The sequence below is a fragment of the Panthera tigris genome, chromosome B2 (genome assembly GCF_018350195.1).
Source record: "Panthera tigris isolate Pti1 chromosome B2, P.tigris_Pti1_mat1.1, whole genome shotgun sequence".
NCBI lineage: Eukaryota > Metazoa > Chordata > Mammalia > Carnivora > Felidae > Panthera > Panthera tigris.
This window is the reverse complement of record NC_056664.1, coordinates 96,179,837-96,207,037: the sequence shown is the minus strand read 5'-3', so window position 1 is coordinate 96,207,037 and position 27,201 is coordinate 96,179,837. Positions and strand designations below refer to the sequence as shown.

The 27,201-nt window shown below is 38.8% G+C and overlaps 1 protein-coding gene and 1 pseudogene across 3 annotated transcripts in view; both read left to right on the top strand.

The window, feature by feature from the left end:
• Window positions 1-7,547: 7,547 nt before the first annotated feature.
• Window positions 7,548-27,201, top strand: part of PDSS2 (decaprenyl diphosphate synthase subunit 2) — a 258,700-nt gene continuing 239,046 nt past the window's right edge. The window contains exon 1 of one of the 3 annotated variants that reach the window (XM_042986906.1): window positions 7,548-8,175. In XM_042986906.1, coding sequence (XP_042842840.1) covers window positions 7,880-8,175 — 296 coding nt within the window. In that variant the 5' untranslated portion in view covers window positions 7,548-7,879. The remainder of the gene's footprint in view (window positions 8,176-27,201) is intronic. The other 2 variants (XM_042986907.1, XM_007078753.3) reach the window with 2 other exon arrangements.
• On the top strand, window positions 26,434-27,075 carry LOC122238468 (annotated as a pseudogene).

Below are 27,201 nucleotides of genomic sequence, written 5' to 3'. Positions count from 1 at the left end.
AAGAGAGCCCAAGATGGAAATTGCAACGTCTTTTATAAAATTAATATTAGAATTGACACAACATCACTTCTGCTGGATACTGTTGACCACACTGACCAACCCTAAGGCAATGTGCAAGAGGACCACAACAGGTGTGACCACCAGGAGGCAGGGACCACTGGGCACCATCTGGAGGCCGTCTACTGCCACAATACAATAAAAAAGTGCAACGCATGGACGAACGATAAAAGTGTGTCAAGGAGCAAGTATGTGGACTTGAACTTGGAAAGTAAATGAATAAATAAGTAAGTACATTCAGTTCTGAAGACAACAAGATACAGGGGAAAGAGTGAGATGAGTTGGAGCTTTAATTCTACCTCTGTCACTTTCTAGCTTTATGACTTTGGGCAAGTCATTTGACTTGCTTCCGTTAAAATTTTTTTTTTTCACATTTACTTATTTTTGAGAGACAGAGACAGAGAGTGAGTGGGGGAGGGGCAGAGAGAGAGGGAGACAGAATCCGAAGCAGGCTCCAGGCTCCAAGCTGTCAGCACAGAGCCTGACGAGGGGCTCAAAATCACAAACTGTGAGATCATGACCTGAGCCGAAGTCGGATGCTTAACCAACTGAGCCACCCAGGCGCCCCTGACTTGCTTCCATTTTTAAAAAGGAATAAGGATATTCGGTTGAGTCAGTTGAGCATCTGGCTCTTGATTTTGGTACAGGTCGTAATTCCAGGGTTGTAGAATTGAGCCCCACATCGGGCTCCCTGCTGAGTGTGGAGGGTGCTTAAGATCCTCTCTCTCTCTCTCCCTCTGCTCCTCTCCCCTGCTCACACTCTCTCTCTCCAAAATAAATAAATAAATAAGTTAATTAATTAAAAAATTAATGAGGATATTTACTTTCTTTTAAAAATATTTTATTACAAAAATATTCATACATATACAAAATAGTGTAATAAATGCCATATACTCATTATCCAGAATCAACAACTTTGTAGATTTTAGCATACTTGCTTTTATCTATTTGTTTCCCTCCAGAAGTGTCTTAAAGAGAATTCTTGAGACTGTATTATTTCATTCCTAGATATTTTAGCATACATTACTTTAAAATATGGAAATTTTCTAACAGACACACACATAAGGTCAATAATTCCTTTGTAATATCTAATATACCAGAACTATAATTCAAATTTCTTTAGTTGTCTCCTAATTTACTTTGTACACTTGGTTTGTTAGAATCAAGATCCAAATCAGGTCCACGCATTACACTTGGTTTGTTATGCCTCTCAAAATCTCAGTCTACAGGAGTCCTTTCCCGCATCTCATCTTAGCCCCTTTTCTTGTTGAAGGAACCCAGTCAGCTGGCTGTAGAATATCTGACATGCTGGATTGGTCTGTTTGTTTCCTTGTGAAGCTCTTTAACTTGTTCCACTCCCTCCGATGTTTCTAGAAAACTGGAAGTTAGACCTACAGGCTTGATGAGATTTTGATTCCACCTTTTGGGCAAAAATATTTCCTAGATGGTGCTGTATACTTCACAATGCCTGCCCAGTTGTGCGGAAGCCCACGTCTAGCCATGCAGATTGGTGAGTGGTTGCCAGTGGGGTCTCCAGTGCACCACCGTTGTTTCTCATCAACCTTGTGTTTTTAGTGATTGTTGCCTGAATAGGTTATTTCATAAGCAATCACAATATGGTGATTTCTTTTTTTTTTTAATGTTTATTTTTGAAAGAGAGAGAGACAAAATGAGAGCAGGGGAGGGGCAGAGAGAGACGGGGGAGTGGGGGGGGGAGGGGCAGAGGATCTGAAGCAGGCTCCAGGCTCTGAGCTGTCAGCACAGAGCCCGATGTGGGCCCCAAACCCATGAACTGCAAGATCATGACCTGAGCCGAAGTCGGGCGCTTAAGGGACTGAGCCACTCGGGCGCCCCTATATGGTGATTTCTTAAATCTATCCTTTCTTCCTCTCTTATCACATGGAATTAGGTTATAAAGAACTTTCCCTCATCAGCCTGGATTATTCCTGGCTTGTTCCCTGTTTCACATCAGTCCACCTCTCCCTGCAGCCATTGCCAAAGCAACCAGCTTCCTGCAGGTGTAACCTGCCAGCACTTCTCCACATACGCATGTATGTCACATTCTGTCCCCCAGGTCCTCTAACTCCGAAGGGTGGGATATCTGCCTGGCAGCCACATGACAGCCTAGAAATGTGAGGGGAATAATGCCCCAAGGGGGAAATTTGGACCAATGGGAGTTGGGAGCTGGTCAACTGCTCCTCTCTTGCATCAGGCTGACAATTATGAAGTATATTCTACATGACAACTCAAAGAGTCCCAGAAGGCTCAAAGCCTCATCGCCCACAGTGGTGACTAACTCGAAGACATCCTTGTATTGACCTCCTCTGATTCACTCTCCCTGGTCATCCACTGCTGCTTCCTGAGATTGCTATCCAAAATAAACCACCTAAAAGTAAGCTCTTGTTTCAGGTTCAGCTTTCAAGGGGGCTAAACCAGATTAAAACACCACTAAATATAATTCATAAAGGAAGGCAGGATAAGTGTTCAATACTTTCATGATATTGATAATATTCAGAGTATTGCCCTAATTATGTCTAATAATGAACTCAAGGATTTATATGTCATCAATGAATTACAATCAGTTGTAGTTCTTACCCGATTTTGATGCTCAGATTGACCCCTTTTCAGCTAGTGGGAGCTCCTTTATGCTGATCCCTTTGTTCCATTGACCTGACCCATTAGACTTTATAATAGATTCCCTGATTTCTGGCACAACAGGGTGTCCCAGGCTCATCATACACATTTCTTGCCCCAGACCTGAAATCTGCCATTCTTCTAAAGGACTCAGCCCTTTTAAAAGGGAATGCTGTTTTGGAAGTATGATATGAATGCTAAAGGTACTCATTGCTGTAGGATTATCGTTATTTCCTGGTCTTTTCAAGGGACAAAACAAATAAATGCTTCTCCTCCCCACCCTTTCCCCCCATAAATGTAAAAACTTCTGTTTTTTTTTTTTTAATTTTTTTTGGTCTTTGTTTATTTTTGAGAGAGAGAGAGAGAGAAGGAGAGAGGTGGGGAGGGGGGAAGAACAGAGAGAGAGGGAGACACAGAATCTGAAGCAGGTTCCAGGCTCTGAGTTGTCATCACAGAGAACTCAAGAACTGCGAGTTCATGACTTGAGCTGAAGTCAGATGCTCGACCGACTGAACCACCCAGGCGCCTGTATAAACTTTTCTTATTGGCCCATAAGAAACATTTTTGAAAAGGACAAGTTTTAAGTTCATGCTACTTCCAATTTAACTTTAATTTTACATGGATTCCACTTACTCATCATTCCTAACAATTCTAACATTTGCTTTTATCTATAACATATAAGAATAGTTTGAAGGAAATAATATCTATATTTCTATCAGCAATAAGACTACTGATTGAAGTTTAAGATTTCTTTGTAGGTTTATTTATCCTGAGAACATATTCCACTATAAGTGCACTATAAAAACACTACTTTCTAAAATCATTTAATTATTTACTTGATGTGTTTATGTCACCAACTTAATATACATTTAGATCATTTGCTTCAGTTTGTTTTCAAATTTTAGGAATTACATTTTTCTTTAAAATTTAAAATTATTTTGGATATGTCAAATATATACATGATTAAAATTTTTTTAATGTTTATTTTTGAGAGAGAATGAGAGAGAGAGAGAGTCTTTGAGCAGGGAAGGGGCAGAGAGAGAGGGAGACACAGGATCTGAAGCAGGCTCCAGGCTCCGCACTGTCAACAGTGCCTGATATGGGGCTCAAAAGTCAGAAGCTTAACCAACTGAGCCACCCAGGCACCCCTATACATGATTTTAAATTCAAAACTATACAGTCAAGGTATGTAAAGAGTAGTCTGTTTCATGCCTGTCCCTTCTGTTTCTTCCCAACCCAAATACATATGCAAGTGTATATTCATCTCATGCACCTATCTTACAGAAAAAAGAACACTATGTTGTTCTGCATCTTGGTTTGTTTTTTGTTGCTATTGTTGTTTTAAAGCTAACCCATATTCTGGAGCTCATGTTACATCAGTGTAGAGATGGCCTTCGTTCTTTTTCAGAGTTACACAGTGTATTTCATTACATGGATTTATTCCAGTTTATTCAACCACTCCCCTACTTGTGGTTGTTTGGTTTGTTTCCAATCTTGCTATTGCAAATAATACTGCAATAAAATTGTGCATGTTATTTTGTATTTTGGAAAGGGTTCCTAGAACTGGGATTTCTGGGTCAAAGGATAAATGCATATGTAATTTTTCTAGGGATTATCAAATTCCCTTCCATAGATGCTGTGAAACTATTTTATAATCTCACTGGCGATATGTGCTGTCTCTACAGCCTGCAGCCCACTAGACAGTCAAATTTTGGGGTTGTTGCTAGTCTGATTACTCGCCCCCTTTTATCATCCTGCCCCATAATATATCACAATGCTTTTCAACTGATTTGGAAAGCACTCTCTTGGCATAAACAATAAGTGACTGTGTGGAGGGTGGTAGAAGGAGGGTGACTGCAGTGTCCCTATCTATTTCCACTCACCTAATCATAGAAATGGCCAAAGCCCAAAGCATACACCATCCTTGCTAAGACCTTGTACTTCCAAAGGCTGGTTTAGGTTTCCAGCCAAAGAAAAGGACATCAAATACAATTTCACTTGTTTCTAAGGTCAGCAGAAGGCAGAGAGGACTGGTACTTTACCAATTTCAGGATCCTGAGAAAAGTGTAGGAGGAACCATGACCATCTTTTGCCACCTTGCTGTCTCCAAACAACCCCCAAGTTCCAAGGAGTTGGAGAAGTCCCTGTGTATGGCAGGAAGTTTCCACAGATTGTGGAGTGACCACTTTAACTTGCAGGGCTACTCATACCTGGGACTTCTTTTTTGCTGCTTTGTAGGAGTAAATGTCATCAATGGCCTTTGTTTGTTTTGGTTTGTTTTTTTGTTTTTTTCAGCATCTCCCATTTTCCTATATTCTCATGGCTGATTCTGCCCCGAGGGACAATGTCCTGAGACACATCGGGTTGTCACAACTTCGAGAGGGGTACTGCGGGCTTAAGTAGAGACCAGGGATGATGCTAAACATCCTACCATGCACAGAAGAGCCCTCCTCCCCATAACAGAGAATCCCATGCCCCCAAATGTCAATAGTACCAAAGTTGAGAAATCTGCAAAATGAGTATTACCAGTGGCAGAGGAAGGTCAGAATCACAAATATTTCTTCCCCTGCTCCTCCAAAAGCCACTAGCAATTCAGAAATCTCTTCAGTCAGAAAGACTCAAAGGAGTTATATATTTATGTGGAAGATTAAAGAATAAATACCATTTTAACCTTCTAAAAACTGATTATCATTAGGTATAGTGCAACCTTTTAACTATAAGTATAAAGGAAAGTGCTGATTATTTAAAGTAAATGGGACCAAGAGTCCCATGAATAATCAAAAACTTGGTTAATAGAGTATGACCAGAGAATAATGCATTTGGCTTCTGTGGAAAAATTAAAGTACATGCTGTGAATTGGTATTAAGGAAATTGCATGAAAAGTTAGTCTTAAGGTTCTATGATTCTGAAGAAACAGCCTCAGGTGCACAATCTATTGCATTCAGTCTTTATCTCTCTTCATTTTTTCGTGACTTCTTTCACCTTGGATAACCCAGAAGCTCAGGCCTTGGAACTTTTTGAAACGGTAAGGTATCTCACTCTCCACATTTATTTTCATCTAGAACAGAGCTGAATTTTATTGCCAGGAGTTTGTTATCTCTTCCACAGGAATTATTTTGAACTTCAGCTTGCCTTACTTATTTTGCAGGTGTAGACTGTGTTTAACACTTACAAGCACAATTCACTTGATCTAAAATGTATCCCTGAAAAGTTATGCCTAAATTGAAATTTTGGAAATAAAATCAGATTTTTAAATCACAAAGAATAATTGCTATTTAAAGGGAGTCTGAAGCTAATTTGTAGAGAAAAGCATCTTTTTGCAAAGTGAATAATTACTTTAGTTTGCCTTTTTTTAAATCTGAATTTTTACATGTAGCCAGAATCTAGTCCAGTACTGTGCAAGATACTAATTTTTAAAATATCGATCATGAATTTGAAAGGATTTTGAAAGTTGAAGGTTTTACAAGTTTTTTTAAAGATTTATTTAGTTTGAGAGAGAGAGAGACAGAGAGAGCAAGAGGGGGAAGGGCAGAGAGAGAGGGAGAGAGAGAATCCCAAGCAGGCTTTGTCTCGTCAGCACAGGGCGGGATGTGGGGCTCTAACCCGTGGATGGTGAGATCATGACCTGAGCCAAAACCTAAGTCGTATGCTTAACCAGCTGAGCCACACAGGCATCCCTAAAAGCGTTTTTAAGAGAGTAAAACTGGGTAATATATTCTTCATTATTAACAGGAGTTTTGTAACACTTGTTTTGGGTGATGTGACAAGGGGCAGGACGCTAGACATACCTGAACAAAGAAAAGGTAGCATTACCTAAAGGATAACCACATCGACTGCTTCCCCTCAGCAATGAAGAGAGAAGCATGGTTGGTAGTTTGTTACTTTGTGTAATGCTGTGGTTAAGAGCATGGATTCAGATACCTGACTGGCTGAGATAACATCCCTGTCTAGTGTGGCCTTAGACAATTCACACAGTCTGGATGTGCCTGTTTTCTCACCGAAACATGGAGAATACTAACACTACTTAATAGAGTTGTTTTGAGCATTTAATGAGCGAATACGTGAGCTGTAAGTGAAAAGTACTAGGGCCAGTAATAGTTTTGAATCCTGGATGGTGAACGTTGCTTCCTTCGGGTGAGAAAGGCGAGAGGCTGGGCGTGGGCCTCTGCACCCTTGTGGAGGCATGGCTGCTTCTGCCTGGGTCATACACAGGGGGAAACCGAGGCTCAGCGAGGAGGCTGGTAATTAGGAAATTACCTTCTCCTTCCTTGGGAAGGAACCCTTCCTTGGGAAAAAGAACCCTTTCTGCCAGGCCACGCCACCTTCTGTCTGGTTGGGAACTGAGGGCAAAAAGGTCTCAGCCGCGCGCCTTCACTTTGCGTCTCAATGCTGAGTAGCGGCGGGTAGCTCCAAAAGCCCCGCCGGCCTAGGGGCCCTCCCTCCTGCCCTTCCACTACCACTGCCAGGGGCTGGGGGCGGACAGCTGCGAGAGGCTTCCGTGAGGGGCCGGCATCCCCGCCCGAGGCCCCTCCTTCCGGGAGGGCTGGGAGCCGCGAAAAGAGACTTGGTAGATACAGACCCTCGCTAATAACACAAATATATAACACGTGTGCCCTCTCTGTGCTGGGAATTGGGCACGCCCTGGTCAGACTCCGCCCCCGCTCCGAGCGTTGGAGCACCACACAGCAGCCCCCCACGCCCCACCCCAATCCAGGACAACCTAAATCCTTCAACCTTGGGTGAGGAAGGGTGTGGGAGGAGCCTAAACTTTCGCCCTACCCCTCGTCTTCCGCGTTTCACTACCAAGGCCCCCTCCCTTCTGGGGGCGTTCACGACTGTGTCGTAAAGTAGGGAACATTCTTTGCTCCCAAACAGCCCGCCTCGCTGTCTTTACGACAGGCCGTATTCCACGCCTCCAACATGGCGTCCCCCTTTTAAGAAGCGGCAGTAGTTTCTACTCAGGTGGCCAGGGGCAGTGCTGAGCTTGGGCTGTTGCGTGTGTAGCCTGAAGTGCTGAAAGCTGTAGTTAAAGTTCGTTTCTAGTCACGGTTCCAGGAACTCTCCCTTCTTTCAGGGTCAGGAGTTGCCGGTTCCTTCTAGTTCCTGCAAGTTCTTCCTCTGCCCCTGGTTTGTTCCCTGCGCCACCTCCGGACACCCCCAAAATCCCTGACACTCCCAGACTCAAACTATGAGCCTTCGGCGGCTGCTGTTGCGCTTACCCCGTTATCTCGGGGTCTCGGGTTCCCCGCGACGCTTGTGGTGGTCCCCGTTCCTCGATACCGTCTCTTCGGTGGGCTCCTGGCGTGGTCAGTCCTCCAGGTCCCCGGCCCACTGGAACCAAGTAGTGTCAGAGGCGGAGAAGATCGTGGGCTATCCCACGTCCTTCATGAGCCTCCGCTGCCTGCTCAGCGACGAACTCAGCAACATCGCTATGCAGGTGCGGAAGTTGGTGGGGACTCAACACCCTCTGCTTACCACGGCCAGGTGAGCTACTCCCTCTCCTCCTGACGCACTCCCACCCACTGGAGTTCTTTTTCCTGGCCGATGCACCCTTCCTGCCTCGCTCAGCCTGGCTCTCTGCTCATTTCTTTTTACCCCTTCCTTTCCTCAGACCTGTTAGACATTTGGTGTTTTATCTTCTCTAGTCCACTCATCGTAACTTTCTTCCTCCTTTTGCTCATATGAGCGGATAAGTGGTTTTCTTACCTTTTTAGTGTTTTTGCTTCTTAATTATTCAGGGTAAAGATGCCTCAGTGAATTATGGAGAAATCGAGTAAGGATGTGGGTTTGAGTCACCTTTCTAGGAATGGTCTTTTAAAAGCGGGATAGGTTGATTCTCGGTTCCGCGCTGTTCAAGAGGTCGCCTCCAGAAAGAATGGGGAGGAGGAGATATGCTGAAGGTAGAGAGTTCTTTCTAGGGAATGTCCCAGGCTTAAGGTAGGAATTTATTCACACAGGAGTCACGATCCTCTTGGGATTTTTATCAGTTAGGCTGGACTACTACTGTGAAACTTGCTATTAGGATGTTAAGACCACAACTTTTGCTTCCAGTAAAAACAAACAAAAACCTTTTTTATTTGTAAATAATTTCAAACATACTGAAAAGTTGCAAGAATAAAAATAGTATGAAGAACACATCTGTATACCTTTTAATCAAATTCATCTATATATACACACTATTTACATGTATATGTAAAACACACATATGTATCTAGTGAATCATTTGAGAGTAGATTGCATACATCATGATCCTTTACACCTAAATAGTCAATCGTGTATTTCCTAAGCATTGGAATATTCTTTACATTATTTAAACACATTTCATATTGATACAATACTTTTATTTAATCTACCATTGATATTCCAGTTTTGCTAATTGACTCAGTAATGTCCTTTATAGCTTTTTTCTCTAGTACAGGAACTAGCCTAGCCTCACATATTACAGTTAGTTGTCATGTCTCTTGAGACTCCTTCTGTTGAGAACATTTCCACAGTTCTTTGCTTTTGTGAGTAAAGCAGTAGTTCTTAAATGGGGCAGTTTTGCCTGCTAGAGAACATTTGGCAATATATGGAGATGTCATAACTGGGGCATGCTACTGACATTTAGTGGGTAGAAGTCAGAGATGCTGTTGAACACCCTGCAATTCCCAGAACAGTCCCCACCATGAAGAATTCTGTGTCCCCCAGTGTCAATAGTACCAAAGTGGAGAAGCCTTAGACAAAAATATCTTTTCCTATTTTCTTTTATTAAATTAAAGTTTTATTTTGAGGTAATTATAGATTCACTTGCTGTTGGGAGAAATAATACAGAGAGATCCAGTTTTCCCAATAGTAACATCTTGTACAACTGTAGTACAATATCAGAAGTAGATTAATGGCATTGATATAGTCAAGATGGAGAACATTTCTGTCACTAGAAGGATCCCTTACGTTGCCCTTTTATAACTACTCCCACTTCCCTTGCCTTCCCCCTTGCTATAATTTTTTATGAGACACCTGCCATTTCTTTGTCACTACAAAAGTTACCGAATAGCTGTAATAAAGTGATTTTATTTGTTGGCATTATCTCCAGTGATCAGGAATGTCATTTTATGACTGCGCTAAACTTGTCCTATAGATGGAATATTAATTTTGCAGAGATTTTAGATGCTATACACTCAAAACACACACACACACACTTACATGTTTTACAGCTTAATAATTAAAGTATTGAGCTTTCCATCCAATTTTAAAACTGTACTTATGAATCCTTTTGAAACTGTCTGTACTTCCCAGTCCATGCCCCTGAGCCCCAGGGTACTGGATTTTGTGTTTATTTTTCCTTGTTAAAAATTTTATCAGTGCTCCTCTAAATAATACCATGTTAAATTTTGCTCACTTTTGAAATTTATAAATATGATAGTTTGTTGCATGGAGTCTGCTATGTGTAGTTTTTTATTCATAATTGTTCCTAAGATTCATCCATTTCATGTTTAATTGTACTTCATTAGTTTTTCACTGGTGTATGAAATCCTATCGTGTGAATATGCCACAGTCTTCTTTCAATCAGCATTTGGGTGGTTTGCATTTTTGTTATGAAAAATGCTGCTGTGAATGTATTTGCACATGTCTCCTGGTGTACTTGTCTTGAAAGAATAGATGCAGGAATGTATGCACGTGTTCAGCTTTAGTAAATAATACCAAATTGTTTTCCAAAGTGATTGTGCTAGCTGACACTCTTATGCGCAATGTCTGAGTTCAGATTATTCCATGTTCTTGCAGTACTACAACTATGAAATTTCTTATTTTGGTCATCAAATAGTGGGTTTCACTGTGTGTGGTGGGGGTTGGAGTAGTACATTGCATTGTGCATATTATACTCGTTGTAATAAAACATTGAAGTGAAAAGGGTAGAGCTAGAAAAAGTGTTATTAATGTGTATATTCTGAGAATTATAATTCATATACTTAGTTGCTAGAGCATCACATAGGGTGTTGGAGAAGATCCCTCCTGAAGCCATCAGAGACACACACTAGATGAAAGCTTGTAAGACTAGTGGCTCTAAAAATTTCCTGGTTACAGCTTGCCCTGCCTGCCCCGTACCATACTACCGCAAAAAAAAATGGGGAGGAACAAAATAATTAAGTTTTGGCAAAGGTGTTGTGGTGACATACATGGATTGCTTTATTTTGTAAGAAAAGAGCTAATGTGTGTGTAGTTTTATTATATTTACTTTGATAGTGTATTGTAAATTATTTATTTAAACAGTCTGAACTCACAGGCAGTCAGTGAACAAACAACTTTTAGGGAGGGAGTCCTGTATTTATTTGTTTTAGCTGTGGAGCAGGCATTTGATCATACAGTAGGCAGACTGTGATTTTTTTTTTTTTTTTTTTTTTAGTTCATTTATTTTGAGAGAGAGAACATGAGCAGGGGAGGGGAAGAAAGAGAGGGAGAGAGAGGATGCTAAGTGAACTCCATGCCATCAGTGCAGAGCTGGTTGTGGGGCTTGAACTCATGAACTGTGAGATCATGACCTGAGCCAGAATCAAGAGTCGGACGCTTAACCAACTGAGCCACCCAGGCACCTCCAGACTGTATGATTATTGTTGAAAACGTGGATTAAGCAACTATATTTTTTCAATTGATGTACACCTTACTTTGTTGAAATCTTATCAGCAAAGTATTGATAATTAAGAGGAGAATGCTCTCAGTATGTTAGCCAAGAACACAAAGACCCCTTGTAGTTGATTTAGGTAGGACTATAGGAAACTGGACTTGGTAAATTCTTTTACAGTTTCATTTTAAATTTTGAGTTTCTGTGATTTACTTAAATCGATATTCCAGCCCCTTGGACCATTTTCCTTTTTGTTTAAATCCTCATGGAATGTTAGAGATGAATCATGTCTAATAACCTTAAAATTTGGGTGAAGGGTGGCATTTTGGGCAAACAGCAGGAGAAAAAAAGCAAATCACCATAATTTATTATTCACTGCCTTCTCTTTCTTTACCTAAGCCATCTCATCAAGAAAATGAAAAAGAGCCTAGAGGTATACTCTAACAGATTCAGAAGTGAGATTAAATTTAAAATCTTGAGACTTGGTGAAATAATGACTTTATTACTAGGAACAGTGTAGCAATTAGCTAATTTTTACCCTTGTTCTTCTAGATATCCTAGGATCTTTATATTGTAAGTTCCAGTTAGATAAAAGAAATCCTCAATTAATTAGCTCAATGTTTACTGAAGCTTATGGAGGAAAATAAAGAAGTCTAAAACATGGACCGTGTTCCCTGATGAACAGGCATTGTGTTGGACACAATATATTTACAACTATCTACGAGAAGGAAGTAAATGACTTGTGGCTAATGAGTAGTGGCGATATATTAGCTATTTCATTTAGAGATACTGAAGTGTCCTGGAATAGTAGAGACTCTCTCATGAAGAAATTGGGATGTCATTAGGATCGGTGGACAGAAATTACATAGGTAATATTTTAGGGTGGTGGTAGTATATTACATATTGTTTCCTTTGTGATTCTTTTTTCTCCTTTCTTCCCCAAGCTTTCATACCCATAGTAGGTATAGGGTAGACCTTAAAAGCAAGAATAAGCAGTGTAGTAAAGTAAAATCAGCAGCAAGAAAGGAGCTAGAATAGCTAAAACAATGTTAGGGAAGAAAAAGTGGGAGGAATCATTCTATATAATGTTAAGTCTTAGATATAATTTCATTGATCAAGACAGTGTGGCATTGGCAGAGTAGTAGATCGATGGAACAGAATAGAGAACCCAGAAATAGATCAACACAAATATGCCCAATTGATTTTTGACAAAGTAACAAAAGCAATTCAGTAGAATAGTCTTTTCAACAAATGGTGCTGGAATGATTGGACATCATTGACAAAAAAATGAACCCTGACCTAAACCTCACACCTAAAAAAAAAAAAAAAAAAAGTAAAATGGATACCTGTGAGATCAATGTAAAATGAATTTAAATGTGAAATGTAAAACTATATAACTTTTATAAAAAAAACACGAGAACATCTCCAGGATCTAGGGCTAGGAAAACAGTTACTAGACATAACACCAAAACCCCATTTCATAAGAGAAAAAAATCTTCATTTAATGTACTTCATTAAAATTAAAGTCTGTGCTCTGTAAAAGACCTGGTTAATAAGATGAAAAGATTAGCCACAGATTAGGAGAAAATATTTGCGAATCAAATATCTGAAGGACTTGTATCCAGAATATGTAAAGAACTCTCCAAACTCAGTGGTGAGAAAGTAAACAGTACAATTAGAAAATGAACAAAAAGAGCCTGTAAAGATAAGTAAGCTTGTATAACATTAGCCATTAGAAAAATGTAAAACCATGATGAGATAACTACTACATACCAAATAGACTGGCTAAAATTTAAAATACTGATAATATGAAAGACTAGTGAAGATGCAGAGAAACTGGGTTTCTTTTATATTGCTGATGGGAATGTAAAAATAGTACAGCCACACTGAAAAACAGCTTGGCAGTTTCTTATGAAATTAAACATACATTTACCATATAACCCAACAATCACACTCCAGAGAATTTATTCCAGAGAAGTAAAAACTTATGTCAAAACCTATACACAAATGTTTACAGCAACTTTATATGTAATAGCTAACAACTGGAAATAACCTAAATGTCATTCACTGGTGACTTGTTGAACAAATGGTGATACATCCATGCAATGAAATGCTGCTCAACAATGAAAAGAACTGAACTATTTATTCATACAACAATTTGAATGAATCTGGAAAGAATTATGCTGAATGAAATAAGTCATTCCACACTACTGGTAGGAATGTAAAAAGCCAGAATACAATATGGTGGTTCCTCAGAAAATTAAAAATAGAGTTACCATATGATCCAGTAATTCCACTTCTGGGTATATATCCCAAAGAATTTAAAGCAGAGTCTCAAAGAGATACTTGTTCACTCATGTTCATAGCATCATTATTTGCAGTAGCCTAGAGGTGGAAGCTACCCAGATGTCCATCAATAAGTGAATGGATAAACAAAATGCCATATACATTTAATGGAATATTATTCAGCCTTAAAAAGGAAATTCTGGTACATATTACAACATGATGAACCTTGAGGACATTATGCTAAGTGAAATAAGCCAGTCACCAAAAGACAAATACTGTATTATTCCATTGATATGAGGTATCTAGAGTAGTCTCATTAAGAGAAACAAAGTAATATGGTGGTTACCAGGGGCTGGAAGGAGGGAGTAATGGGAAGTTGTCATTTAATGGGTGTAGTGTTTCAGTTTTGCAAGATGAAAATGTTCTGGAGATTGGTCACATGGCAATGTGAATATACTGAACTGTACACTTAAAAATGGTTAAGATGGGGGGGGGTGCCTGGGTGGCTTAGTTGATTGAGCATCCAACTCTTGATTTTGGCTCAGATCCTGATCTCATGGTTGTGAGATTGAGCCCATGTCAGGCTCTGCGCTAAGCATGGACCCTGCTTAAGATTCTCTCTCTCTGTCTCTCCCTCTGCCCCTTTCCCCCAGTTGTGCTCCCTCTCTCTTTCCCCCCCCCCCCAAAAAAAAGGTTAAGATGGTAAATTTTACCAAAATTAAAGAAAACATCAATCTCAGAAGTTTATATGCCGTTGGAAAGGAAGAATTTGCTCTGCCCTACAAGATCCTTCTAGCTGAACTAAGAATCAAAAGGACATGAGGCAGATTAATGGGAGAAAATAAAACTTAATAGCATATGTATGGGGAATCCACATAGACATGAAATTCCAAAGACAATGAGGCAAGGAGATGGTTATATGAGCTGAGAGGGGTTGGGGTCTAGAGATTACAAAGGGGAGAAAGACCATTAGCAGGAAGGTTAAAGGAGATGTTTGGAAAACAAATCTTGCCCTGTTATGCAGGTAAGTTTCTTAGGTAAAGAGGAATCTCTGTTAATAGCTTTCTTTCTGGTTTGAGTGTGCAGTTGAGGTCAAGGTGAAGAGCTTTTCCTTGATCTGCTGGGTTTCTTTTCTTTTTAACTTTTAAAGCTCATGCCAAAGTAGCCCATTTTGGGATAGCCTGGCCTTGGTCCCTACAATACTGTATGATTTATTTATTTGTTTGTTTGTTTGTTTTTGAGAGAGAGAGAGCGAGAGCGAGAGCGAGAGAGAGAGAGAGAGAGAGCTGGGGAGGGTTATAGAGAGGGAGATACAGAATCTGAAGGAGGCTCCAGGTTCTGAGCTGTCAGCACAGAGCCTGACACGGCGCTCGAACTCACGGACGACTGTGAGATCTTGACCTGAGCCGAAGTCAGATGCTAAACCTACTGAGCCACCCAGGCGCCCTTATATGATTCCTTTTATACAACATTCTCAAAATGACAAAACTATGGAGATGGAAAACAGATTAGCACTTGCTAGAGTCAGCACTTATGCTGACAGTGTGGGAAGCAGGGAGGGTGTAAATACAAAGAGGTATTTTGTGGTGATGGAACATTTCAGTATCTTGATTCTGATAGTGGTTACGTGAATCTGTACATGGGATAAAGGTGCTTAGAACTATACACACCTATACACACAAATGAATACAGGTTAAGAAAAGTGCTGAGAATAGAATAAGATCTGTAGTTTTGTTAACACTAATGTACCAGTGTTCATTTTTAGTTTTCATATTGTACCACAGCTATATACTGAAGGAAGCCAGTTGAAGGGTACATAGGACACTATACTATTTTTGCAAGTCTCTGCGAGCCTATAATTATTTGAAAAAACTGAAAAGAATCACTTTGAATTGAGAGAGAGAATGAATGATTGAATGAACGAACGAACAAATGAACCAACAAACAAGCAGTCGGCCTGGGAGATAGGAGACCTGCATGTTCTGGTTTCAGCTCTGTCAGTAGGTATGACCCTACACAAGTTATTCCATCTTTTCTGGGCTTTAGTTTCCTAAGCAATGAAATAAGGAGTTTGAATAAATGATCTCCAAAGATGCTGCCATTTCTAGACTAGTATAGAAATTAGTGTTGTAATTGAATATGGCAGATAAGGGAGCAATTGTCATTTCTCAGGCGGGAGTGAGCAGATTGGATGCAATGTGGTAACACAAATCTATAGTCCTTTTCCTACTATTTAAAAATCCTAAAAGCTCAGAAAAGAGGATGTTTTTTTAGGCCTATAAATCTGACCTGAACTGATGTGAGATTATTTATAGTCTTTCTTTATTCCACTTAATGTGAATATTCATGCATTTTGCTGCAGAAATATTCATGTGTTTGATTACAGGGTGCAGCCCCAGATCCTGCTGGAGGGCTGGGTAAAATGCACCTTCCTAAAATCAGAAAAATTCCGAATTGGTTTCAGGGACTTTGGATGAGGGACTGTGGACCTGTCCAAGCTGGACGGTGCGATGTAGGCTGGAGTAGAAGCCCAGATACACTGTGTAGATTGGTAATGTGGTAGAGGCTGAAAGTAGCAATGGTGCATCAACCCCCACTTCCCCTCAGTACGTCTCGCCCCCTGTGGTTCATTACTATCTTGCTGATGAAATGTAATTATCCGCTTGTGCACAATATATATTTTTGTTTTTAATCATTTAAATTTGTGTGTAAATTTTTACAGCTCTCCCCTGCTATCTGAAAGAAGAGCGTCTGTTATGAAACCTTCCATAAGCCAAAATGGCGTAAAGCAAAGAAGCAGTTACCATTAATTTACATGGGAAAATTTTTAAGCGTTCTCAGACCCAAAGAATAATCTCCCTCAGGCTTTTTTGACACTTTAGGACACATCTTGCTAACGAATGCACAAAATAAGTGAAGATAAAGCACAGATGCTCACAGACACGGTTCAAAGCTGCGGCAGCTTGATGTTGAGTGTGGCTCCTAGGGAAGGAGCTCAGCCATAGCTCCAGTGCACACTGCCTCTGTAAGGGCTCACTGCAGAACAAACACTGGATGCTAAGTTTGCTTTTTGCTTTTTTTCATAGAAGAGAAAATCCTCTTCGTATTTGTTTTGCTTGGTGAAAATGTGTGAATGCATGTCTTTTGTAAAGCAAAGTGGCTTAACTTGAACTTTTGAAAGGCAGGGGATGCCTGTATTACTTTTTTTAAAGTACTTTTAGTTTTATATACTACTTATTCCCAAGAACTTAAATGCTTTTAATAATCATATGATGGACACTTAATTGTTTCCAAGGTAATGACATACTCTTTTCATACAGAATTAGTTAAATTTTTGTTGTTTATACATAGTTAACTTCATTGAGCAGTGTGGCTTTGTTTGTTTTCATTGATTACTGTTGACACATTTGGCTTTTAGGATTAAATTTTTGTTTAAATACCCTGTCTTTTTACTTTTGCCTCCATCTCTATTGCACATTTAGATAGATGGGATTAATTTAGTATGCATTTAGTGGAGACAAATTATGGCATTTCATCTCTCTCTTAGGGGGTGTTGATTCCTTAGCAGAGACTTTTTGTTTCTGAGTTCACTACAGTTAACTTGGCTACCTAAAAAACCTTCTTAGTCTTTTCTGCATGTTAAAATTCTTCAGAGATCTTTAAACATATTATTAGAAAATGAATTTTAGTCTCCTCCATGTTTATAAAGACCCTTTCTAGATTCAGTTCTGTAATTACTGACTGCAAACCTGCATTACTTATGAAGGACTTTTTTTTTTTGTATGACTAGGAGAAAATTAAAATTTTTAATTCATTCCACAAATGTTTGAGGTGCTCTTGGCATGGGATGTACAAACAAGAATAAGACACAGTTGCTGCCCTTCAGGAATTCATCAGAAACAGTATAATGAGCATGAGCTCTAGAATCTGACTCTTTAGATTTATATTCTGGCTCTACCACTGCCAAGCTATGTGATCTCAGGCGATTTCCTTAACCTCTTTGTGCTTTAGTTTCATTTGTAAAATGAGGATGATAACAGTACCTATATGTTAGGGTTTTATGGAGATTAAATGGGTAAATATAGGTAAAGTGCTTAGAACAGTATCTGGCACATAGAAAATATACAAATGTTAGCAATTTCCATTATTATTAGAAAGTTCATTTTAGTGGGGGAGATGTGCAAATAGTGAGAGTACCTTGGGATAAATGCTATAGTATGTGTGACCAGTATGCTGTGGAGACAGGGAGAAAAAAATCTCTGTAGAAAATTGAAGATTTTCAAAGGCGAGGTGACCTAAGTGTTGGGGCATGGTGGATGAGAAGGAAATGACCAAGGCAGGAAGCTAAATTAAAACGCAAGAAACTGCTTAGCGAGGTGTAGGGAAGTAGTCGTTTGGTGTGGGCTGAACGTGGGGGATGGGATGAGACAAAAAGGATAGGTTGAACATGTATGTCTGCTTCTGCCAAGATAGAGTAACCAGTGCTGGACTTTACCTTCCACTGTAAACAAATAGAAAACTGCATAAAAAAAAAAAAAGAAACAATTGTATTCTTGGAGTACAAGGCAGTACAGGATTGTGATTCCTGTGAGAGGTAAACAGATGAGGTGAGAACTATCACTCTGGCTTCCTCCTGGGAGGTATTTTCCAAATAGCAACACAGAAAGGGTGAACTCCAGTGGAGGATGGTGGCATTGCTGAGTTTGAGGAGACAGATTAGATTTTGGGGAAGTGGAGGCAGCTGGAAATTGCAGAGCAGAATCTGGAAGAGGAGGGAGTACACAGAGAAAGGCTCCAGAAATCTAAGGTGCACACTTGAGTGTATTGTTGAAATATAAGCAACACATGACTAGGATGAAACTCCATGAGGCTGGGGAGCTATAAGCTGTACAATTCTCAGAGTTCTCACAAAACTGGCAGACATTTGATTTCTAACTGGACAGTATGGAAAGACTTTGTTGAACAGCAAGTCTCAAAAGGATCGTGCTGATCTAAAAGTAATAGAAGTGCCAGTGAAAGCATATCAAATCTCTTAAAAGGAAGACTATAAAATCCAGACACTCAACAACACAATATCACAATAGCCAACATCCAGTTACAAATTATAGTACATTTCAAGAAGCAGGAAAATATAACCCGTACCCAGGAGAAAAATCAGTCAGTAGAAACAGATCCATAAGACACAGAGATAATGGAATCAGCAAAGACTTATTATAAATATGTTCAAGTGTTTAAAAGAAAACATGACTAATGATAAAAATGAAGGAAAAAATACATGTCAAATGTAACAACTGTAACTGAAAGTTTAATATGTAAAAGGAAAACTTACTCTGAATTGACTCAATTGCAGAGTTGATGCTAAAGAAGAAAAGATAAGTGAATTAAAGACATAGCAATAGGTGCCCTTTTCATCCTGATATAAAAGGATCCATGAAAAATTATAGCTAATATTCTTAATAGTGAAAGACTGAATGCTTTCTCCCTAGGATAGGATGTTCTTCCTCACCCTTCTGTTCAAAATTTTGCCAAAAGTTCTAGCCAGTCAAGAAAAAGAAATTAAAGGCATATTGGATTAGAAAATAAAAGCTAGTCTTTATATCTAAATAACGTCCCATGCTAAGAAATCCCTAAGAATTTACAGAAAAGCTGCTAGAACTGATAAGTGATTTTGGCAAGTATAAGGCATATAATGTCAAAATATATAAATCATTGTACTTCCTTATATTAGCAATGAACAGTTGGAAAATGGATTTGCAAAATGTTTACAATATTAGCAAAAACATGAAGTGAGAAGGGATAAATTTAACAAAATATATACAAAGTCTGTACATTGAGAACTATAAAACATAAATGAGGAAATCAAAGATGACCTAAACATACCATGTTCATGGATTGGAAGGGTTAATATTGTTAAAATGTCAGTTCTTCCCAAATTCATCTGTAGATTTAGCATAACCTCAGTGACAATTTCTGCAGGTAATTTTTTTGGTCAAAATTGATAAGTTGATCCTAAAATTAATCAGTGATTGCAAAGATCCAGAATAACCAAAACAATTTTGAAAACTAACCCTGTAATGCTAACATCACATGATTTCAGAACTTCCTAGAAAGCTACAATAAGCAAGACTATGAGGGATTGGTATACAGATAGGCATATACATCACTATGATGAAATACAGTTCAGAAATGGACTCACATGGATATGGTAATCAATTTTTGACAGAGGTTGCAAGGCAGGTCAATGGGAAAAATACAGTATTTTCAACAGATGGTACTGGGGGAGAAAAGGAACTTTAATCCTTACCTCATACCGTAAAGGACAATAACCTTGAAATGGATCTTACACTTAAACATGAAAACTAAACTGAAAATTCTAAAAACATAGGAAAAAATTTTGTGACTTTGAAGTAAGCAAAGATTTCTTAGAAAGCATGAAGTGTAGAAGAAAAAAGAAAAACTAGAGTTCATCAAAATTTAAAACTGCTCTTTTGAAAATGTTAAAACAAAATGGCAAGCCACAGACTGGAAGAAAATATACACATGTCTGACAAATGACTAGAACATATAAAGAAGTCTTACCTCTCAGTAAGAAGACAACCAGTTCAAAAACTGGAAAAGATTTGGATGTTTTATGGAAGAAGTTATCTAGCCAGTAAGTACGTGAAACATGCTCAACGTCATTAGTTGTCTGGAAATGCAAAGTCAAACCAGAAAGAGAAATCCCTATATAGAAATGAGAATGGGTAACTTTAGGAAGTCTGACCATAGTATATGTTGGCGAGGGCGTGTAGCAGCTGGAGCTGTCCTACACTGCTAGTGGGAATGTAAAATGGTACAACCACTTCAAAGAACTATTCGGTCATTTTTTAAAAAGTTAAGCATATCCTTCTATCTTAAAACACGGCAATCCCACTCCTGGGTATTGAAATGATAGAGAATGCAAACAAATGTGCATTCAGAGATTTTAACACAGTTATTCAGAGCATATTTACTGTAGCCATAAACTAGAAACTATCCAAATGTCTAAGGTGAATGGAATATTTTTCAGAAAGAAAAACGAGTTGATCAATGATTCAGTCTAACATGGATGGATCTCAAGAACATTATGCTGAGTGAAGTCAGATACAAAGTATGATTTCATTTACATGAAAAATCTAAAATAGGTAAAATGGTAGTAAAACATCCACTTCGGTTGTTTGCTTGGGGCCGTAAAGGGGAACAAGGGAAATGTTAGGGTACTAGAAATGTATTATATCTTTATTATGGTGGTGGTTACAGAGATATATACATTTGACAAAACATTATACTGTATATTTAAGATGGGTACATTTTATTGTTAGTAAATGTTACTGAGTTTGTCATTTTATTGCTCAAGAGTGTTCCTTTGCATGGTTATAAAGCAATTTGTTCACCTTAAATGAACATTTTGACTGTTTCTAGCTTTTGGCTACTGTGTGTAAAGCTGCTACAAAATAAGTAAAGCTGATTTAAAAAATAAAGGAAAAGTTGTAGCTACATTTTGAGGAGCTTTGTATATAGTATTAAGATCTAATTTTATTTTGGGGTCAGTGGAGACTACAAAGGTTAAGTAGTAGAGAAACTTGAATAGATATGTCTTTTGAAAGCTGACTTTTGGCAGCTGTGAAGGTTGAGGGTTGCAGAAAAGAAAAACTGGAGGCAGGAAGGCCTGGCAGGAGATTGCTATAATCTATTCATTTCTCCCCCTGCCCAGCTTTATTGAGGTGAATTGTCAAGTAAAATTATATATATTGAAAGTGTACAACATGATTGTTTGATATAACATAGCTTACCTTTGTGTGCGTATGTGTTGTGTGCACACGTGTGTGGTGAGAATGCTTAAGATCTACTCTCTTAGTAAATTTCAAGTGTAAAATAAAGTGTTATTAAGTATAGTCACCATACTGTACAATAAATCCTCAGTAGTTATTCTCTTGTGACTAAAAGCTTTTACCCTTTGACAAGCATCTCCCCATTTTTCCTACCCCCTAGTACCTGGTAACCATCATTCTGCCGTCTCTTTGTATGGGTTGAGTTTGACCCCCTTATTCCCTTTTTTTTCCAGATTCCTTATATAAGTGAGATCATACGGTATTTGTCTTTCTCTTTCTGGCTTATTTTACTTAGCATAATGTCCTGTGGGTTCATCCATGTTTTTCGAAATGGCAGGATTTCCTTCTTTCTCTTGGCTGAATAATATTCCTGTGTGTGTGTGTGTGTGTGTGTGTGTGTGTGTGTGTGTGTGTGTGTGTGTGTGTGTGTATCAGATATTCTTCATCATTTATCACTCAATGAACACTTAAATTGTTTCCATATCTTGGCTATTGTGAATAATGCTGAACATGGGAGTGCAGACATCACTTTAAGATAGTTTTCATTTCCTTCAGATAGATACCTAGAAGTGGGATTTTTGGATCATGTGATAGTTCCATTTTTAATTTTTTGAGGACCCTCCATACTGTTTTCCATAATGGCTGTACCAATTTATAGTCCTACCAGCAGTGCACAAGAGTTCCCTTTTCTCCATATCCTCACCAACACTTATCTCTTGTCTTTCGATAAAAGTCATCCTTAGCCCTAGCAAGAGCCATTCAAGTGGTTAGTAATGATTGTGGTGTGCCCTTTACCACTCCTACTCATGTGTCAAGAGTGAAGGGAGAATCTTCTGGGCCCAATTCAGAGACACAATAAGAGTAGTATCTTACATGAATAGAAGTTTATAGTTTGAATAGAGAAAAGTGAGAGAATAACATCTTTACCTTAGGCTTCCTTTTTTCCAAAGAACCTACTAGGACAGTTAAAACCATTTTCATATTGGGAATTGCAACTTAGTTCTGGTCAAGTACCATCATCTGTCATAGTAAATTAATGACAACTTGAATAACTTTTGTATTCAACTTGTAATTTTTATTTATTTATTAAAAAAAAATTTTGACGTTTATTATTGACAGACAGAGAGCATGAGCATGGGAGGGGCAAAGAGAGGGGGAGGCACAGAATCTGAAGCAGACTCCAGGCTCTGAGCTGTCAGCACAGAGCCTGATGTGGGGCCCAAACCCACAAATCGTGAGATCATGACCCGAGCTGAAGTCGGATGCTTTACCCACTGAGCCACCCAGGCACCCCAATTTTATTTATTTTAATTGTATAAGAACTGTAACCATACAATGTTTATAATTTTTATATTCATACATATTTAAATAATATTTTAACAAAAATCATTTAAGGCAATAATGGATGACTGATGGGGCACCTGGGTGGTTCAGTCGGTTAAGTGTCTGACTCTTGATTTCGGCTCAGGTCATGATCTCACAGTCCTGAGATCAAGCCCCGCATTGGGCTCCATGCTGGATGTAGAGCCTGCTTGATTCTCTCTCTCCCTCTGCCCCTCCTCTGTGCACTCTCTTTCTCTCTCTCTCTCTCTCTCTCTCTCTCTCTCTCTCTCTCTCAAAAAAGGCAGGGGGGGGGATGACTGAGTTTTTACCCTTAAAAATGTTCCCTCAAGGATGAGGGATACTCACAATTCTGTGTTCTTATTTCTGGGCCCAGTTAGTAAGGATAAGTTGATCATAGGTTTTGAAGTGCTATAATATTTAATTCTTGGTGCTTAGATTCTAATGAGTTAGGATTCAGATGCCCACATCTCTCCCTTGTGTTGCTCATTACTACTGTATGGCCAACTGCTTTTCATTAATACTATTGTATTCTATAATTGTCCCTTCTTTATTCTTCTACAGGAGTCAGAATTTTCATGTGTTACATGTGTGTGTTTAATACCATAGAGGCCCTTTAGTTACCAAAACATACTCATCTGTGCTTGTGGTTTGAAGACTATAATGACTGTTTTTCTAAAAATAGATACCTTGGAGTAGATTTTTTAAATGGGCACTAGATGTTAACCATTCAGATAGTCGTTTCTGATTTAATACTTATTTCTGATTTAATACTTATTTGAAGTTCTAGATACAAATCTTTAGTTTATGGAGTGCAGCTGCATTTCTTTTCTTCCTATGACTCACCAAAGCCTACTCAAAGCCTTTCATTTTTTTCTATTTTTGTATACTGAAGCTTCATTTTAACAAATATTTAAAAATAGCTTTAAAAATTACCATTCTTTTGGAGTCTCCTTGGAAGTTTATTTCATTTGCTCCAAAGATTTTTTTTTTTTTTTTTTTTTTAAATAAGCTGAATTGGTTTTATATCCAGAGTTGTGAGGTTAGTGCTAGGTCTAGTAAATACTATACTGTAGTCTAAAAACTTAGTAGTGTTTGGAATTTTTCAAACATTGATAATTTGCATGAACGTATTCTTTATAGCATTTAATAATTACAAGGGGCTTTCTATATATCTCAGTGTTCAGTATCAACAAGTAAGTGAAATTTATTTTATCCTCAAAATAGAAATAGCTTCATAAAGCTACTTCCTCACCATTTCTCTCTAGGTTATTTCTTCTATGTTGCTGTATATTTAAAAGGGATGTCATTTAGTTTCACAGGACTAATAGTATATACAAAGCTTTTATTAAAAGATTTTTATGTAGTACTATTATTTTTAAATATTATGTATTGTCTCACATACTTTTTATTCTGTAGTTCCCTTGATCAAAAACAAGAGTGACAGGGCGCTGGGTGGTTTAGTCAGTTAAGCATCCAGCTCTTGATTTCAGCTCAGATCATGATTTCACCATTCAGGAGATTGAGCCCCATGTTGGGCTTTGCTCTGAGAGCACAGAGCCTGCTTTGAATTCTCTCTCTCCCTCCCTCCCTCCCTCCCTCCCTCCCTCCCTCCCTCCCTCTCTCTCTGTCCCCCTCCTGCTCACACTTTCACTCTCTCCAAATAAATAAGTAAACTTAAAAAATAAATAAAAACAGTAGTGACAATAGAGCGTGCATGATATAATTTTGTGAGTACATAGAAAGGATCTCCAGAAATGAACATCTGGAAGTTGGAAGTCCTGGCCTTAGAATTTTTTTTAAAGTTTATTTATTTTGAGAGAGAAAGCATGAGTGAAGAGGGGCAGAGAGAGGAAAAGAGAGAAAATCCCAAACAGCCTCCACGCTGTCAGTGCAGCGCTTGATGCAGGGCTCGAACTCACAAACCATGAGATCATGACCTACGCCAAAGTCAGGAAGTCAGACGCTTACCAACTGAGCCACCCAGGCGCCTCTTAGAATTTTAATCTAAGTTTAAAAGTACTCCAGATTCTTGATTTCCAGCATAGGTCATGTTCCCAGGGTCATGGGATCAAGCCCTGCGTATGGCTCTGTGCTGGGCGTGGAGCCTGCTTAAGATTCTCTGTCTCCCTCTACCCAGCTCATGCTCTCTGTTTCTCTTAAAAAGAAAAGGAAAAGGAAAGGAAAAAAAAAGTACTCCTGCGTTTACCTGGCCAACTGAGGACAAAACTGGAGTGGAGTTTGAAGGATACGCTGCACTGTACAAATATAAGGTGGAAGTGGAGTATTATGACTGTTATCATGAGAAATATTAGCAGTTGAAGCTGTGTGGTATAGTGGAAAGAACAGAGTTTTGCAAGATGACTGACCTGGGTTCAGTCCTGGCTTATGTCATTTACTAGCTGCTGTTTGGGCAAGTTAACTACTCAGACCTGTTTTCTCATCAGCAAAAATGGGAATAATAATACCTATCTTGTGAATCGTGAATGAAAGGTCTAGGTGACAACATAGTTTTATTTCTCCTTCCCTAACTAGAGAATAGGAAATGTCCTTGGCAAAAATAAACACCTTTCTGAAGCAAAGTAAAAAATTATATTTTCATTAATGAATTGCAAGTAAAATAGGATTGACTAATGGTTTAGGAGGATGAAGAAAGTAGTGGTTGCTGGTTAACATGTGGTCCTGAATTAGATTTTAGAACTCTTGAAGTTGGTTTAGTATAAAGGAGTTCAAAATATGAATACAGTTGGCTGCTACCGATGTGTTACAAACCCAGACAGAGTTGAAAGTAGGGAGCCCAGGGTCTCTTAAATGGGTGAGAATAATGTATGTCAAGAGGCTTTGTAATCTTTAAGTTATTTTAGCAATGAATAAGGTACTGTCACTTTTTACCCTTGGCAGAAGTAAAGGGAAAACATCTGGGGGTGGTAGATCTCCCCAAATTCTCTGGTATACTCTTCTCCGTGGGTAAACTGCTACTGCATCACTGCCACTGGAACCACGTGGGCACTTAGATGTCCCTGTAGTTAGGAGCCTAAGACACATGTTTAGATATGGTGATGCCCGGTCTAGTTTTATGGATTGTAAGCAAGGTGCATGGCTCTTTATATGCCTAGCAAGTCTTGAAATCTCACTGAATGGCAGTTTAGTAAGTTTCCTGCAGATAGATAAGTTCTATCCTTCTGTGATGTGGAGTCACAGACTCTTGATAAATATTCCTTGATTTCTCCAGTTTGAGTTGCTCATTCTCCTAGCTGTCTGTCTCTTCAAAACATCGGAAGATTGGACATACCGTTGAGCTTTCATTCTGCACTGTCTACATCAGCTGGTGTCAAGTGGTGGCTGCTTCCATTAGACTGGGCATATGTTGACACTTTAAATGTATACATTTATATTTGTCAATTATTCCTCAGTAAAGCTGGGAGAAGAAAGGATTGGGCATATGTTCTTCAGCTTACCTTTTGAGATGCATCAGTTATAGCTAACCACTTCATGAATTAATCGGCATATCTGTGTCCTTTATTTTGGACCTCTGATTTCAGTAGAAGTGTATCTAACACTGTGATCTTTTTGAAAGAAATGATTTTGTCTTTCTATTCCTATTGCCCAGCATATACTTGACACATAGAAAACCTTCAGTAAGTACTCACAGAATTTAATTGAATGGAGTAAAACCTTTCCTAACCTGAGGACTTTGCCTTTCTCCTGACCTTTGCTTTAGTCATTACTTTAATTAGATCATGGTATTTATCTTACATATTATTCTTCATAGTATAGGGCATGATGGTTGGAGATAGTGATCAACTCTTCCCAAAGACTGAGAAAGAAAAAAATGCACTTAAATTGTAGCAGGATTGATTAAAATTGGAGGGGGGGGGGGACTTTTCCTAGCTGTAACATTTATTAGGGATGGATTGCAGAGACACTTTTGCATTCTTTTACTTTGAAATCTTCCATGGGCTTGGCATACACCTTCTTAAAAACACCGAGAAGAGTAACATAACATTCTTTCTTCCTTCACTGAGAAGAGTAACATAACATCCTTGCTTCTTGCCACTTGCTGTGCCAGCCACAAGCTCCCCTGTGCCCCTCGTAGCCATGCCTCACAAAGTTGAAGAAATCAAGGGCTTTCCGCTCATAGCCAGGTGAAAGGATGCCAAATCTGTCAAGATCAAGAAAAATAAGTATAATGTGAAGTTTAAAGTTCGATGCAGCAGATACCCTTTGACCTTGGTCATCACAGGCAAAGAGAAGGCAGAGAAACTGAAGTAGCCCCTGCCCCCAGGTCTGGCAGTCAAGGGGCTGACATGAACCTGGCACACTGATTTGAACTATATAAAAATTTAAAAAATTAAATATAAATAAATAAATATATATATATATATATATATATATATATATATATACACACACACACACACACACACACACACATAT